The sequence below is a fragment of the Monodelphis domestica genome, chromosome 6 (assembly GCF_027887165.1).
Source record: "Monodelphis domestica isolate mMonDom1 chromosome 6, mMonDom1.pri, whole genome shotgun sequence".
NCBI classification, from domain to species: domain Eukaryota; kingdom Metazoa; phylum Chordata; class Mammalia; order Didelphimorphia; family Didelphidae; genus Monodelphis; species Monodelphis domestica.
This window is the reverse complement of record NC_077232.1, coordinates 221,359,204-221,376,555: the sequence shown is the minus strand read 5'-3', so window position 1 is coordinate 221,376,555 and position 17,352 is coordinate 221,359,204. Positions and strand designations below refer to the sequence as shown.

Here is a 17,352-nt window from a genome sequence, read left to right as displayed (position 1 = left end):
TAACTGCCTTGTCCTTGGGGATTTTGTTTCTGACCTATGTAGAACTAGAAATAGCAAATGCATTCTGTGCTATGTATCTTCCCTCTCTCCTTTCCAGGCAAAATCCATGGCTTATATATTAATCATAAGATGGGATCCTAATATAAAATGTATTCTGTAGGTGCTGCAGACCTTCGTGTTTTGTCAGGCCTAACAATTCATGTTTCTTTTTGGAGTCAAGTTTTGAATTAAACAATCTAGTTTCAGGTTTAAAACAAAGTAGACAAACTGAACTTTTTTTAAAATCTGAACATAGGGCTTGAGTTTCCTTCAAGGACTGTATATCATAGCCTAGCACAGTGCCATGGATTCTGAGAATTAAATAATAGGTAGATAATGTTTGTGGATATGATGCTAAAGACAATTTTCCAAAGAGAACAACTAAAAACAGAAAGCCAATTCTGTCTAAACATTGCATAATCATTGACCCTCAGAAATAGAAGGAGTCTCAGGGGCCATCTCTCTAGTCCAACCCATATCAGAACAGAAAATTTTCTTCAACAACATTTCTAACAAATACCTAGCTTTAGCTTGAAGAATTCCAATGGAGAGGATTTACATGAATACATTCTTTTTTTTCCAAATTTTGGAAAATTTTATTTATTTAATTCATTTAGAATATTTTTCCTTGGTTACATGAATCATGTTCTTTCCCTCCCCTTCTCCCACCCACCTCCTGTAGCTGATTTGCAATTCCACTGGGTTTTACATGTGTCATTGATCAAGACCTATTTCCATATTATTGATATTTGCACTAGGGTGATCATTTAGAATCTACATCCCCAATTATATGAATATATTCTAAATTATATATATCTATTATATATATAAAATGTGCTTCATTTTATTGTGGTTGATTTTGTTGTACTTTATAACCCACATCAAGCAAGTCTACTAGTGCCATTTTTCCAATGCATGGGCTCATATTGTGTCTTTGTGTCACATTCTGGCAATTTTCACAATGTTTCAAACCTTTCCTTGATTATTATATCTGTTATAGGGATCTGTGATCAGTGATCTTTGAGGTCACTATTGCAATTATTTTGGGGCACCACAAACAGTGCCCAGAGGAGATAGCAAACTTAATTGACAAATGTGGTGTATGTTCTGACTGCTGCAGTGACCTGCCATCCCCCTATCTCTCTCCCTCTCCTTGGGCTTCCCTATTCCCTGAGATACAACAATATTGCAACTCAGCCAATTAATAACCCTACTATGGTCTCTTAAGTGTTCAAGTGAAAGGAAGAGTTAATCAATGTGGCAAACCTCATTGCTGCCTTATTTTAAGAAATTGCCATGGCCAGCCCAACCTTCAGCAACCACCACCCTGATCAGTCAGCCGCCATTAACTTAGAGGCAAGAACCCACTGAAGGCTCAGATAATGACTAGCCTTTCTTAGCAAGAAAATATTTTTTAATTAAGATCTATACATTTTTTAGACATATACACTTAATAGACTACCATTTAATTTAAATAAAACTTATATGCACTGAGAAACCAAAAAATTCAGATAACTTGCTTTATTGCAATATTCAGTCCCATAATATCTCTGAGGTATACATGTATATACATTTTTACACATATATACATGTATACACATAAATACACACATATTTATTCATATGATACACACACATGTGTAATAGCTCATTACATTGCCCTGACACACAACAGCTCTCCAAGATAAATATCCCCAGTTTCTTCAACCAATCCTTACACGGCACATTAACCAAGTTCTTCATGATCCTGGTTGTCAGACTCTAGAATTGAAATGATTGTCTTCCTTTTGTAAATCACAAGTGACTGGTGATTCTCCATTTATCATATGATTATAAGATTTAGATTCTCATTTCAATATTCATGACTTCTTGCTTTACGTGAACTAGTTATTTTTAATGTCTGAAATCATCTTCACCCAGCTCAAAACCACTTGCTAAGTTGTAAACTAATTTTGTAATCATTATGCACAGCATTTTAATGTTTTTCTAACAAATATAAAATGGAAACATGCCACAATTTTCTGTTTAATAGAATAATAACTACCTCAAGAATATTTTCTAATATTTTTCAAAATGGAAAAGAAAAGCATCTTCTAAAGTTGCTCAGAAAACTTCAATGCCAGTGCAATGCAAATCTAAGAATCAACATTTGAAATTGATGATACCTGATTATATCAATATTTGGATTAGTTGGAATTTTACCAACTGCTAAGATAAATGGAAATGACTTTTAAGCCAGCCACCCTGACTTTAAGCTCTCCTTTCTGGAATTCATCTTGTCAAAATTATCTTCCTTAAAGGTTACTTTCATCATGTTACTCCCCAACTCAAAAATCTTCAATAAACTCATCTCATTTTTTGCTTTAAGTAAATGCTATTTTTAATAATTCATATCACCTGTAGCCAGTTCCAAATCTATATGTAGGCCATAAAATGTAGTGCATTTAAATATTATAATTGCATGCTCCATTTCAAAAGTTTTATAGTCAATAAAAATAGCAATACCCTGAAATTTCCTACAATAAAATCATAGCCAAGTTCAGAGGTCTGTTTCAATTTGTCATTATAATCAAGAAAAATATCCTCAAAGATTGCTCAAAAAAGTTCAGGACCCAGGTGATGCAAATCTCAGAATCAATACCTTAAATCGATGATATCTGCTTATACCAATATCTAAACTGGTTAATTGGAATTTCACTGCAGCCTTAATGTAAATAATTCCCTAGATAATCTCCTTTAATCTTTTCTCACTGCAATTCATCCTTCCTGATTTATCTTCTGTAAAGTCTATTTTCTACTTATTCGACTACTAAAACAATTCTTGAGTGCCTCCATGTTTCCTATTACATTAAATCTGAACTCCTTTGCTTATCTCCTTATTTAACTTGGATTGACTTTTTACTCCAACCACTTAGTACAGTGCCTTGTACAGAATCTTTGCTTAATAAATATTTGTTAACTTGAGTTTGATATTCAAACTTATTTTCTACTATTCTCAAACATGCATCATGTGCCCTTGACTTAATGAAGATTGCTCTTCTTCCCCACTGTCCTCATTCTCACTTCTCATTTCTATTAGGAAGAAAAATATAGTAATGTATACTATATGTGGAACAATAATTGACATAATGTTCTTATCTGAAATACTCTCTCCTTGTCTTTGTTACATATAAATTACATTTAAACAGTTTTACAGAGTTTTCTAAACCAATTTTCTCTTTAAAAAGAAGTATGAGTTTAAGTTAGGATTGGAGTGGTACTGGTACTCCCCTTTTACAGAAGAGGAAAATGACGCCAAACTTCTAGAAAAATCTGTCTATATTCACTGCCTCCACTTTTTTTTTTCTTTTCAATCATTTCTTAATCCTTTGTAATCTGGCCTGTTCGCTCAGCTCAACTAATATTGTTAAAAAAAGCCTTAATTGACAATCTAATGGTCTTCTTTTTCAGTCCACACCCCTCTTGGTTTATTCATTGTTTTTTGACACTGTTGACAGTCCTTTCCTCATGAATACTCTCTCTTCCCTATGCATTCATGACATTACTGTCTCCTGGTTTTCCTTCATCTCCTTGGGTGATTGCATCATCCCTATTATATTCCCTAAATTTGGATATTACCTAATGCTCTGTCCTAGACCTCTTATTCTTCCCTTTCCATACCCTCTCTCCTTGTGACCTCAATCAAGTCTTATTAGTTTAATTATCATTTATCTCTAGGCTGATGACTTATAAATCTGCATAATAGCTACATTTTTCCCTTGAGCTTTAATTCCTGTATTATTAATTCACTATTAAACATCTAAAGCTGGATGTTTTAAAGACATCTCAAATTCAACACATCCAAAACTTAACTCCTTATCTCCCCCCCAAAAAACCTACCTCTCTTTCAAACTTCCCTATTTCTTATTCGTTGATTAAGGCATATTACCAGTTAGGAATAGATTTAAGTGAAATCAACAAATGGAACTTGAATCAAAAAAGAAAATCCAAGAAACAATAAAATATTTTTATTTTGCTTCCATTTCCTCTATCTATCCCTAGGTGTCTTTCTAGCTGCTATACCACTTTTTCAATCCCCAAAATGGAAAAGAATCATTTATCTTGGACAACCTTTAGTGGGCAGGGCTCTAGTCCTGGGGCTAATCAAACCAGAGCTACCATTGTTTCTAGAAAGGCTTTGACCACCTACCCAACCCCATATATTTTTCCACTCACCATTGCTGTGGTTCATTATTAACTGTAATTTCTTTGAGGAAAGGTGCTATCTCACATTTACATCTGTATTCCTAGTGGCTCTTAATAAATGCCATGTTCTGCATAGCTTAGTAGATAAAGATCTGGCCTTGAATCCAGGAAGATCCAGGTGCAAGTCCTACCTCTGATACTTTCTTCTGAATCCCTAGGAAAGTCTGAATCTCTCAGTGTTCTGAGCAACTCTCTTTAAGACTATAATTGCAGAGAAGCTGCTAACCTGTATAGGTAGAAGGAGTTTCCTTATCAAAGAGTTCTCTATGTCAGTGAAATTACCAGTCTAATCCCTACCCCTTATCCCTCATTTATTCATCCATTTATTCATTCCATCAAGGAAAATTATCTTCATACCAGGAAATTCAGTATAGACCCAAGATGGAATTGAAATCCATGAAAAGTGGGACAAAATTTGTCCTTCTCCTAGTCAATGGGAGAGGTGCTTCAGAACAAGAGAAAGACAAATTTTATCCCAGTTTTCAAAGTAGGAGGAAAAGATGAATTCTCCAAAAATAAGAGGGTAAGCTTAACTTTGACTTCTAACAAAATCCTAACACATGTTTTTAAAACAGTGGGCTATTAGAAATTAGATTACTAGGGGTCAGCCATGAGTTCATTAAGAACAAGCAATTTTTGTTAGCTTCATTTATTTTCAGGAAGTTATTAGAGAATATCATGGACAGAATATCACCAAAGCATTTTGTAAGTCTATCACAATATTCTTATAGAAAAGATGGGAAGATATGAACTGAATAGAAGTATAATTGTGTAGTTATATTCAATGTGCATTTAGATGGACACTCTATTATAGAGTTTTTCCAATGGTATATTTATCTGGAACAAGGAGTACAGATGGACAATGAGATGTAGGATAAGAGTTGAATAAGAAGAGCAAAATAGTCCGGATTGCTTTCAGAAACTACAAAATTCCTTCAAGTTTCCCATGAAAGCATTGACCTGCATTTTAAATTCTAATATTTTTTTCTAGTGGTACTTTATGGTAGGGAGATTTGGAATACAAATGCCTTCAAAGAATGAAAATTAGTATCAGAGGGTAATGGAAAAGTACCTGATAATGTGAGCAGGCTATAAAGTAAAACCAATCAGGAACACCCAAGGAAAAGCAGAAAAATATATTATCAAGGAATTAGATGATAGAAAAGGAAGACATGACAAAAGTGAGGAATAAAAGGTATCCAGATAGGTCAAAAAGTATTCTTAAAAGGAAAGCCCCTATCATCTTGGGTTGATCTTATGTGATCAACTTATGGGAATATATGGAAAAGAGTCACACAGGATGGGCAGGCATGAATTGCTTGCAATCTGCATCACTGGACCAGAACTCTTGAATTAGTGACTTCATGGATTCCCTTGACTATTTTTTTAAACCCTTACCTTCCCTCTTGGAGTCAATACTGTGTATTGACTCCAAGGCAGAAGAGTGGTAAGGGCTAGGCAATGGGGGTTAAGTGACTTGCCCAGGGTCACATAGCTGGGAAGTGTCTGAGGTCAGATTTGAACCTAGGACCTCCCATCTCTAACTCTCAATCCACTGAGCCACCCAGCTGCCCCCCCCCCCCGGATTATTTGAGAAAGGCATTTAGAGCTGGTTGAAAGACCAGATACAAGAAGGAGAGGTGCTTGAGAATGATAATTGATGATAATTTTGTTGGATATATTTATCAGAATGTCATGGGATCTATTATTGGCCCAGTTCTGTTCCACATTTTAACCAATAACTTGGATGATGAATATGAATATTCATCAAATTTCAGATGACATTCATTTGAGTGAAGTAGCTAATGTGTTATATATGTCATCCATGAAAATGGGTCTTCCAAAAGCTCATGACAGATTAGATGGGCCAAATCTAACAAAAGATAATTTAATGTGGATAGAAATATACTTGAACTAAACAAGACCAACTGTAGAAATATGAGGGACAATTCTAGTGAACCACAAGCTGATTTGGGATAAATAATTCAACATGGTGGACAAAAAAAGGTTAATGCAATAATGGATTAAACTAAAAAAAAGTAATAGCAAACAAAAAAGGTGCTGTGGAGTGGAAAATTAGAACCCCACTGTACTAAACTCTAGTTAGAAAATATATTTGACTATGAGTATTTGATAAAGTCTCTTAAGCTATCCTTGTGATCAAGATGGAGGGATAAACTTAATAGATTAAATGGCCAGATCCAAAGTGTAGTCATTAATTCATCAATTTTCAATTTGGAGAGAGAGTCCTTGGACCGGTGTTATTTAGCTTAGCATAAAATCATAGGTTTACATCTAGTAGAGACTTCAAAGGTTATATCAGTTTATATCTCTCATTTTACAGATAAGGAAACTGAGATCCAGATAATGATTAGTGATTTGCCCAAGGTCACATAATAAAAGTCTGAAGCAGGTTTTAAGCTCAACTTTTCCTGACTATAAATTCAGTATTCACTTGGAAGGAGATATAAATAAGCTCTCTTGTTTTGTTGTTTTTCAGTCTTGTCCATCTCTTTGTGATTCCATTTGAGATTTCTTGGCAAAAATCCATGAGTAATTTGCCATTTCCTTCTCCAGATTATTTTATAGATGAAGAAAATGAGGCAAAACAGGGTTAAGGAATTTTCTCAAGGTCACAGAGCTAGTAAGTATCCAAGGCTCGATTTGTACTCAATAAGTGTCAGTTGAGACATGGCAGTCAAAAATTTTTTTGTAATCTTAGTATGGACTAAGAAGTATAGAATTTAGAACAAGGGAAGTGATAGTTTCACTGTACTCTATTCTTGTCAGAACTAATCCATGTTTAGTTCTGGGAAACACACCAAAGGAAAGACATTGACAAGCTGAAAAGCATCCAGAAGATGGTGACCAAGGATGGGAAGAAGACTAGAGACAAGGCTGGAGTTAGTTATATACAGCTCCTACAAGAGAAGACAGGGGAGATAGATACTAGCCTTCATTCAAACTTTTGAAGTAGGGAAGGGATATGGGAATGAAATAAGAATTACAAAGGATTTTGTAAAGAGGTAGATTTGGGCTCTTTATAAAAGGAAAAGCTTTCTAACAGGCGATGTCATATAGTGAAAAGAACAATGAACTTGTAATCAGGAGACTTGGACTTAAATCGTGGCTTTGTAGCTAGATCGGAGTTGGCTAGACCATTTACTATCTATTTTATCATGGGAAAATTATTTATTTCTTTTGCCCAAGTTTTCTCATCGATGAAGTTGTGATTCAATTACTTGAATGATCCATTTCACAAAGTTGTCTTGAGGAAAGTGCATTGTGTTTTACATGTGACACCCTGTGAGAATAATTTGCCCATTTTAAGAGAGCAACATAACAGTCCCGAAGATCTCTGTGGTTCTTTTCTTTGTAGCTTTAGATGGAAATTTATGAGTTCAGTTATAATACTCTTGGTCCTAGTAAAGAAAATTTCTAACATTTAGACAAAAGGTCAGTTTTCTTCCTGAATTTTTACATTTATATCCAGTTCTAATTAAGCTTTAGCCTCTTTTTAGTTGAAGCAAAATTCAGGTTTCCAGAAATATTTTAAGTTTGTGCAGATTTATATGATATCCATTGATCAACAGGAACCGGGGGGAAAGTTGGAGGAAAAGATCTTTTATTAGGATCCCCCTCACTCCTTAAATAGGTAGGCATACCACTGGAATTAGCTCAAGTCTTTTTCTCTGAGATACTTTTGGAGATAATGGCTCTCTTCAGAATCTCAGCCACATTTTGGTCCTGCCTTCTCTTTGTCCTTTTGCTAGTTGCCCTGAGCTGCTGGTTCCTAAATCAATTTTCAGTGACTTCCTCTCCTGGTCCTTCCTCTCCTACCAGCTACTACTACCTACTCTCACTACCAGACCCTTGGATGTCCACTTGATTCTGAGATGGCTTCTAGTCTGATTTCATTTTTTCCAGGAGCTTTGATTCATTCAAGGAGGTGTACAGACTCTATTCACAGGCAGTTATGATTAATTCAGCCAAGAAGTATGCTTGACTAACAAAGATCACTCCATTGATTATCTTGTCTCACTTTAAAGTGGGATAAGATAATCAAATGGAGCCCCTTATCTTTACACATATAAATATGTGTTGCCTTTCTATAACAGTTGAAACTATATAAGCACATAATAAACTGTGTCAAGAGGTAGAAAGTTTTCTATCACTGGACATTGGGATATTGTAAAAGTTATTCCTTCTGAGAAATGGGCTGGATTTAGATGACCTCTATGGTCCCTTTCAACCCTGAGATTCTATAAAGAAGAAAATATGAAATCTGTGAGGTAAAAGACAGAAGTGACTCAGAGAGCAGTAGCAGAATGGTTCAGACTTTTTGTTTGGTAAAACATTCCCTAGAAGCTGTGAGATTGTGTCAAGTCATCTGTAGGAAAACCAGTGGATTTGCCAATGGAGCCTATTGATGTTCTCTTGGACAAATCTGAGTTGCAACTAGCATACAAGAAGCCTCTAACTTCCTATGATTTTTGCTCTCACAATGCATTCCTGTTGATGTTTTTATGATAGCAGGACTAAGCTTCAGTGATTATTTTGCCCAATCATTCAAGAACAATATCAGCATTCAAAACAATCTCATCATCTGCTGCCTACCATACAGTCAGTGGTGATAAAAACTATTTGTGTCTGGGGCCCTGGGGAGGGACAGTTTTCTACGGAAGATTATTATTACATTAAGTCGTCGTTCATGGTGTGAGCTGAATTTTTTCCTAGCAGCTGTTGTCTTTGGAAAGGACACACTAGGCCTTTATCCTAGGTATGAATCTGTGACCTTCTTTTAATTGTCATGCTGAGTACTTAGTAGAGATGGATGGGCATGTGTGTGTGTGACAAGGGCAAGAGAGAAAAAGGAATTGGAAGAGAGAGAGAGAGAGGCGCCGCAGGTACTAGCCAAATGTTAACTACTCAGGCTATCTCTGTATTTCTTATTTCCTTCTTTACCTCTGGCCTTGTTATTAATATTTATTTCTATGTGAATAATGCAAAGTGATCTTAATGCACTGTCTTTCTTTGCATAGTGGTTTTTATGATTATTATATCAATTATTCTCATCAAAACTAGCTATATTTTGAGTGTAAATGTAAGACTTGGTAAGAACTGATGAGAGAGTATACCACAGACTTCAAGATCTGATTCAGAATTAAGTAAACAAAGCTAAGAGAACAATTTATACAATGACAACAATATAGAAAAAATGTTTAAAGACTTTAGAACTCTGACTGATAAAATCATAAGCCTGGAGGACTGAACATGAATCAAGACACATACCTCCTGCTAGAGAGGTGATGGTTTTAAAATCCAGAAGAAATGTTCATTTTTGGACATGGTCAAAAATGGGAATTTGTTTTTGCTAAACTTTTTTTGCATTTATTTGCTGTGAGTATTTAATTTTTTTTTAAATGGGGAGGGACATAGAGAGGGAGTAGAATGTTATTAAAATATATATGTACATAATATATATTTACATATATTGAAGAAGTGACATAGGGTTATTTAGAGTTCATCAAATTCAGAGGTGATTCTTAACCATTTCTGTGTCATATATGCCTTTAGCAATAAAGGAAACCAATAATATATTGAAATATAGTTATCAAAATATTTTTTAAAAGCAAGTTCCTGGACTTGGGTTAGTAACTCCTGAACTAACATGACCCCGTCACTTTATAGATGAAGAAATAATAGATGTTCATAGAAAGTAAGCCTGATTGAGGTCATAGAGCTAATTTGTGGCAAAGATGAAATAATACTTCTAGATTCCTAGAGTACACTTTCCACCACATAACACTATGTCATTGGTCACTCCTCCTCACCTCCAAAACACACACATACACACACATACACACACACACACAGAGTAAGCTTCTTGAGGGCAAGGATTGCTTAATTTCTGCTGTTATATCCTCAGAGCAAGTATAGTGCCTCTTATGCAACAGGTACCTAATAAATGTTTGCTGATTGGAAAGGGAGAAAGGGAGATTTGTTCAATTCTTCCATAAGCACATATTATATAACAGAGTAAAAAATCCTATCTCTGATTAAAAAAGAAAAATAAATAAATAGTATCCAAATAGTAACTATTCAGCAGGGCAGGCTCCATCTATAAAATGAAGAATTAGCCCTTACAGAAGGATCTGGCACCAAATATCATTCCTATAGAATAGTTTCTAATTCAGAGACAAAGAAGAATTAAACATGGAGGACAAATTCCATTCCCATAGGACTCTGTAGGCAGAACTTCTTTAGATGGTGAGTCTGATCATGTTGACCCTTCCCATCTTTTCCTCTTCCACTCAGTAAACTTCACTGGATCCTCATGACCTCCAGGATCTTCTGGATTGCATATAAGTCAATCCTCTATGGATATGAAAACTTCTGTGTGCTAATATCTGGAACTCTCAGTGAATTTGGGGGTGGTCTACTGTGGGGCAGCAAGGACTTCATTCCATCTGGGAGAGGTGTTGCCCAATGAACCGACAAGGGAAATGCCCTATGAAGGGGCAGGTGATAAGGAAAGATGGTTAATGACAGAGATCAGGGGAGAAAAAGGGGCCAGCCAGCCTGCACGACTGCTTTCAAGAAAACAACAAAATGGGATAATAATAATAATGATAAGCCCAGCGTCCATGAAAAGGACTTATGTGAAATAAGGTTAAAGATTATAGGAAACATTAAATGTCAGATTAAGCACATATATTGTATCCTAAGAAACAAATAAAGGTATTTGAGAAGAAAAGGGAAATGGTGCATGAGTTCCAATTACTGTGGTAGCTGAGTGTGTAAGGTAGGATTAGAAAGATGGAAACCAGGGACAGACTATTTAAAGAGACTATTATAATAATCTTGGTGAGAAGAGGGAGTAAACTAGAGTGGAGGCAATGTGAATAGAGAGAAGGAGGTAGATAGATATGAAAAGCCATTTTAGAGATAGGCTTGACAACTGATGGAATATGGCAGGTGAAGAAAGAGAAAAATCAAGGACTCCAGACAGGATGACTGGGAGAATGGCAGGGCCATTAATAGAGCTGGGAAAGGGATTTTAAAGTCATTTTTTTAATTGACTGTATGAATTTATCTACTTATGTATAGGGAAATCTCAAAAGCTGATATCATTAAAATGTTCCAACACTTTTTGGGGAGAACATGGATATTCTGAATGCCTTGCTTTGTCAATCTTCATGATTGATATACTTCAAGATTAATGGTATTGACAAACACAATGCAAAATTCTGGTGGTGAGACTTATGCGTTCTGTTAGCTACAAAATAATCTGGAAAATAGCCTCTCAGAATTTTAGTAAGAAAGGTGGTTGTACTGATTTTGCTTGTAGTCTCTTACTATTCCTATGTTTCCTAAACACATCAAAACCATTAACTGAAGTAGATGGTGTATTTAAGAAAATATAACCCACAAGTTTAGAAAATATGGTTTTGGTGGGCAATGCTTGTAAATAGAACACTTTGTGGATAAACAGAAATCTTTTAGAGCACTTTGAATATTTCTTGTCCAACACTGGTCTCTGCTGAGTCCTACTATGATGACTTCTCATGGTGTAAAAGGTAAGCCTGGGAGGAGGAAAACAAACAAGAGCCTACTATGTGCCAGGCACTGTGCTATGAGCTTTACATATATGATCTCATTTGATCCTCACCACCATAGGAAGGGAGTGTTATTATTTATCCTCACTTTACAGCTGAGAAAACAGAAGCAAAAAGGGATTCATACCTGAGGTGCCCAGGGTCACACAGCTAGTGTCTAAGGGCAGCTAGTGTCTGAGGCCAGATCTGAACTCAGGTTTTCCTGATTCTAGGCCTCTATCCATTGTACCATTGTACCACCTCACTGCTCTATTTGTGGATTCTTGAAGTCTGTACTAGTAAACTGTAAGCTGTGGCAGATACTATGAAACTAGTGAGACTTTCCTTCCAGAGATCAGATGGTATTTAAGGTCCAGACTAGTAATCAGGAGAAAGGTTCATCATGAGAAAGCTGGCCCCAATAGTCAATGACGTCTTCTGGCCATGTCACCTTATGGATACCCATCTTGGTACTAGAAGTGGAAAGGTTAGGTTCAGGAGGATCAGCATTGATGGAAGAACAGCTATGCCAACTCATGGACTGGAAAACAGTAAGTAATTTATTTTGGGTGGACTTTAGCTCATATGGACAGGAATAATATTAGAAAAGGCTGAAAAGGCAGTGTGGTACCAAATTATGGGATGATGGACCAGTGTGAACTTTGATCAAGAGGCTATAATAGCAAGTAGTGACATGGTCAGTTCTTCATAAAAAGATCAGTGCCACAGTGACCTAAAAAGACAATGTGGAAAAGTCAGGAAGTAGAAACAAAGATTTTCCAAAGCCTTATTGCAATGGTTCAGACAGTTAGTAATGATGGGATGGAAGTGGAACTAGATAGATTGTGGTAGTTGCAAGAATGGCTTAGAATCAATTGGTCAAAAGAGGTGAAGAACAGAGAATAGTCAGTGAAGATGACAAAGTTTCAAATATGGGAGTTTGAGTGGAAGGTAGAAATTAGACTTGTGATTTAATTGATATAGAGAATTTTCACTGTTATTAAACACTTTACATTCTGTCAGAAGAGACAGCATGACTGTATATACAAAATGAGTTCGAAAGCCACTTTTTTGGTGGGAAGAGAAAGGCATTAGCAATCACAGGAATAAGGAAAGGCTTGAAGTAGAAAGTGGCATTTGTGCTAAATCTTGAAAATCTTGAAGAAGATTCTAAGAGATAGATGTGAAGAGGGACTGCATTGCAGGAATGGGGGCCATTTCATGGAAAGAATTGGTCAAGGTTGAAAAATAATTATTTGGTACTCATTTGGATAGAGCTAATAGTTGAAGAATTGGGAGTGAAGGCACTTGAAGAAGGAAAAAGTATAGGGAAAGAACAGGAGGACCAAGGACAGAATTTTGGATAATATCCACCATAAATAATCTGAAAGCGGATAAGAAGATATAAAAGGAGGAAGAAAGGAAAAGTTGGAGGTAGGAAACAGGAGAATGTGATGTCTATGAAGCTAAATGAGGAGAGAGAGAGAGGAGATGCTCAAGAGTGTCAAAACAGGAGAATGTGATGTCTGTGAAGATAAAGGAGGAGAGATTAATCAAGAGAAAGAGGGAATGCTCAAGAGTGTCAAAAATGTAGAGGACAAAATATATGAGGACAGAATAAAAGCCATTGGATCGAGCAGTTATGAAGTCACTGGTGACCTCTAAGATAAAAATTTCAGTACACTGATAGTGGTAGAATCTATACTGCAAGATGTTGAGGAGAGAGGGTGGGTGATAAGAAAGTGAAGGCATCTGGCATAGGCGACTCAAGAACTTTGGGGAGCAGGAAGATGATGGTATGGTAACTGGATGGAATACAAGAATCAAGGGAAGATCTGAATGTTTGTATTCAGGTAGGAAAGAGTCACTGGAAAGAAAGAGATGGAAGGCAAAATGGGATTAGAGGAAAGACTGGCTGGAACATGGTTCTGGAGGAAATAGGAGTTTATGAGATCAGGTATATATACACAAGTTAAAAAGATCAGGCAAGAGTTATGAGACACCATCAGAGACAGTAAGGAAGGAGGAGAGAATCTGGGAGAATAGAAGTTCCTTGAAGGGGGAGGGACTTTCTCATTTTTGTACTTGTATCCCCAAGGCTATAATAAATAAATTCTAGTCGGTTGATGAAACTTAAGAAATTTTGAGGCGGAAAGGAGGGAAATTGATAGGGAGATCCTATTATATGATGTCAATAAAAATGGTCACAAAGTCACAAGTTATTACCTAACCTTTGCTATAGCAACTTCTGAATTGGTCTCATAAGATCTTGCCAGGTCTTTGTTTTGAAATTTTCATTGGCTTCTTGGGAAGTGTGTTCACAATGAAATTTCACAGCTGAGAAGTATAAGCTAACAAATTTGGTGGGGGGGGGGAGACTCTCAGGCATAATTTTAAAGTCAGAAGACTTAGATTTAAATCTCAATTCTTTTACTTACTATCTTTGTAGCCTTTGGATAAATCAAATCCCCTGTGGTCTAAATTCCAAGATTATGAAATTTGAGGTGGCTGACTTAGTGATTTCTGTGGTCCCTTCTAGCTTTAAGCACAATGAATCAAATCCTATGGTTGCATTGTTGTTGTTTTTGTACAGTTGTTTCAGGTGTGTCCAAATCTTCATGACCCTTTTTCAGATTTTCTTGACAAGGACACTGGAGTGGTTTGCCATTTCCTTTTCCAGGTCATTTTACAGATGAGGAAACTGAAGCAAATAGGGTGAAGTGACTTGCCCAAGGACATACAACTAGTAATTAATTATCTGAAACTGGGTTTGAACTCAGGTCTTTCTAACTCCAGACCCAGTTCTTTCCACTACTAACTGTCCCACAGTATACATAATTTATTATCAAGAAATCTTTCATTTTAAGAAACTAAGACTGTTTCTTATAGTAACAGTAGGATTATTCATGCTACTTGGATTATTAACATTTTGGTTCAGAAAGTTTGAAAATTCCAAGATTTTTAACTCTTCTTTCTTATAGCATTATATTGTTCCTATAAAGATTTTATGTCATTATGCAGTTTTAACTATTTTAGACTTTAACACCTTTTTATGCAAAGAAGAAAGCATCTGGCATTTAAAGGCAAACAATTTTTTTTTCTTACAGCTGGCACAGCCATCTATTTTTCTAACGATGGGTAGGACACAGATTTCTCATCTGCAATAGTCATTTTTTTGTTGCAGAATTCAAAATCAGAATAAATGAGGTACAATTTGCATAATAACAGTTGTCTCAAACTTGAATAAATTTCCTTTTAGATGCCAATGTTCATTTCTTTCACATCTATTATTTGTCTTAGTAAAGTTTAAAATTACCTAAAGATTTTATGAATCAATTTTATAATATTGATTTTTACTTATAGCTTCTGAGTGCCTACTAGTAAGTTAAACAGTTAGTAATCCCAGAAGTACAAGATTTGATTCGTGTAACCTTGGGCAAGTCATCTAACTCTCTAAGCCTTACTTTCTTTATCTGTAAAATGGGAGGATTGGACTAGATGGCCTTTAAGGTCCCTTCCAGCTCTCTCTATATGGTCCTATTACTCTATTTCAATATGGCTATCATATAAGAATAGACTTATAATATTATCATCATATCTGTATTTACCATTTACCAGATATTTATGACTTTTCATTAAATACAAAATTGAGGACAAGTAAGAACTATGTCATGGACTACCAGATGTCACTGTAGGTTTCCAAGCAACCTTTATAGAAGAGGTAAATGACTTTGAGACAAGGGTTAATCTCTGCTTTCCTCATAAACAAGGTGCCTGTGTGTACAGTATTAAATCTGGTTCTAGACTTCACCCACCCTCCGCCATCTCCATCACCATGTCAGTTAATTCAGGTAGCCATGTCCAAGCCCAAGCAAGAAGGATGGAAGGACAGACTGCCTCAAAGACTCTTAGAGTTTGTGGTCGCTTTCTAAGTCCAAAAGAAAACATTCCTGCATTAACTGAATAATGGCTTCTCCCACATGCTACAACACCAGACAAGAAATTTGGAATCATTGGTAAAATATGAATCTGGCACCATTTTGATATTTAAAATCATGTCTAATTCTCCTTTGCCCATAAATAAACCACATTGACACTGTATAGATTCGACTCTTTTAAGTATTTCTTTTTATAAAGTGTGACAACTACACAAAACCCATGGGGCTGTGGGCAAGACTTTCTACCTCTCTCAGGCTCAGTTTCCACATCTAAAAAAAACCAAAGGTTTGGGCAAGATGGTCTCTGAGGTCTCTCTTCCATTTAAATCTATAATCCTCAATTTCTTCATGAACAGATTTCTTAAGCTGTCCCTGCAAAATGATGCAATTTTGAAAGAAGTAGAACTTTGTTTTCCTGAAAGTCATGTAAAATTACTTATGGAAAAAAGAACAAAGCAAAGCAAAATTACTATAATGCAACTGCCCAAAACTTTGAAAATTTTAATATAATTTTTTCACTAAAATGACTGAAAATTTTTAATTTTATTTTTTAAACCCTTATTTTCTCTTAGAATTGATACTAAGCATTGATTCCAAGGCAGAAGAGTGGCAAAAGGATAGACAATTGTGGTTACATGACCTGACTAAGATCATACAGCTAGGAAATATCTGAGGCTAGATTTGAACCCAGGTGGCTTTCTGTCTACTTAGCCACTTAGCTGCCCTTGCACAAATTTGATTGAGCAATATGACAAAACTTAACTGTTATCAACTTGACCATGAGCAAGTCACTGAAACACCCTTGAGCCTTAGTTTCTTATCTGTAGAATGGGGAGTAGGGGCAATTAAATGGTCTTTGAGGTCCTTTCCTGCTCTAGATTGATGAACTTATGTTCTCATGAAGTGGAACTCATGATTTAAATTAGAATTTTGTTAGCCCTTCTGGCCAGAAAGAAGTAATCTTGAGTAGCAGAGAGTTCACTTGGAGCCAGGAACATCTAAGTTCTGACATTTACTCCATGCGTCACCCTAGGCATGTAACTTAACTTCTCTTGGTATTTTTTTTCTAGTCTACAAGTTGCTTGAAAAGGTGTCCATCTGTATAAGCAGAGGAAATTCCTCCCCAGAGGCTTCTGGACCACTGAAATCCCAGCCAGAGCAGCACCTCAATTAGATGTTTTTGCTTTATTCTGCTTCCCAAATCATAATTTTCTGGTCATAACACCTCTGTTTAGAAACTCTAATTCAAATGATCTTCTCATGAGACCATTACCTTGCATTTGACCACACTTAGGTTTATTAGCCACCTTTTCTATAGAAAAAAGCTCATGAGGGCTGTCATGCAATTTATCTCAATCCACTTGACTTCCTATTATTGGACAAGGCTTCATTACATTCCCTTATCTCACAGAAATGTGCCATTGTTTATACATACCCCAATTTGTTTCACTCCAATCAATGACCACATGCTTTGTTCCCAGTTCTTTTCTCACACAAAAAGTTCTTTGCCAATACCAGTAATATATGGAATC

At 36.0% G+C, this 17,352-nt stretch overlaps 1 protein-coding gene across 4 annotated transcripts in view; it reads left to right on the top strand.

Moving 5' to 3' along the window:
- ASB5 (ankyrin repeat and SOCS box containing 5) overlaps positions 1 to 17,352 on the top strand; it is a 90,380-nt gene that overhangs the window by 33,430 nt on the left and 39,598 nt on the right. The window contains exon 1 of one of the 4 annotated variants that reach the window (XM_056802933.1): positions 12,394 to 12,433. The exons of 2 other annotated variants lie outside the window; for them this stretch is intronic. In XM_056802933.1, the coding sequence (XP_056658911.1) occupies positions 12,409 to 12,433 (25 nt within the window). In that variant the 5' untranslated portion in view covers positions 12,394 to 12,408. Of the gene's footprint in view, positions 1 to 12,393; positions 12,434 to 13,590; positions 13,736 to 17,352 lie in introns of those variants that run through there. One more of the 4 variants, XM_056802934.1, reaches the window with a different exon arrangement.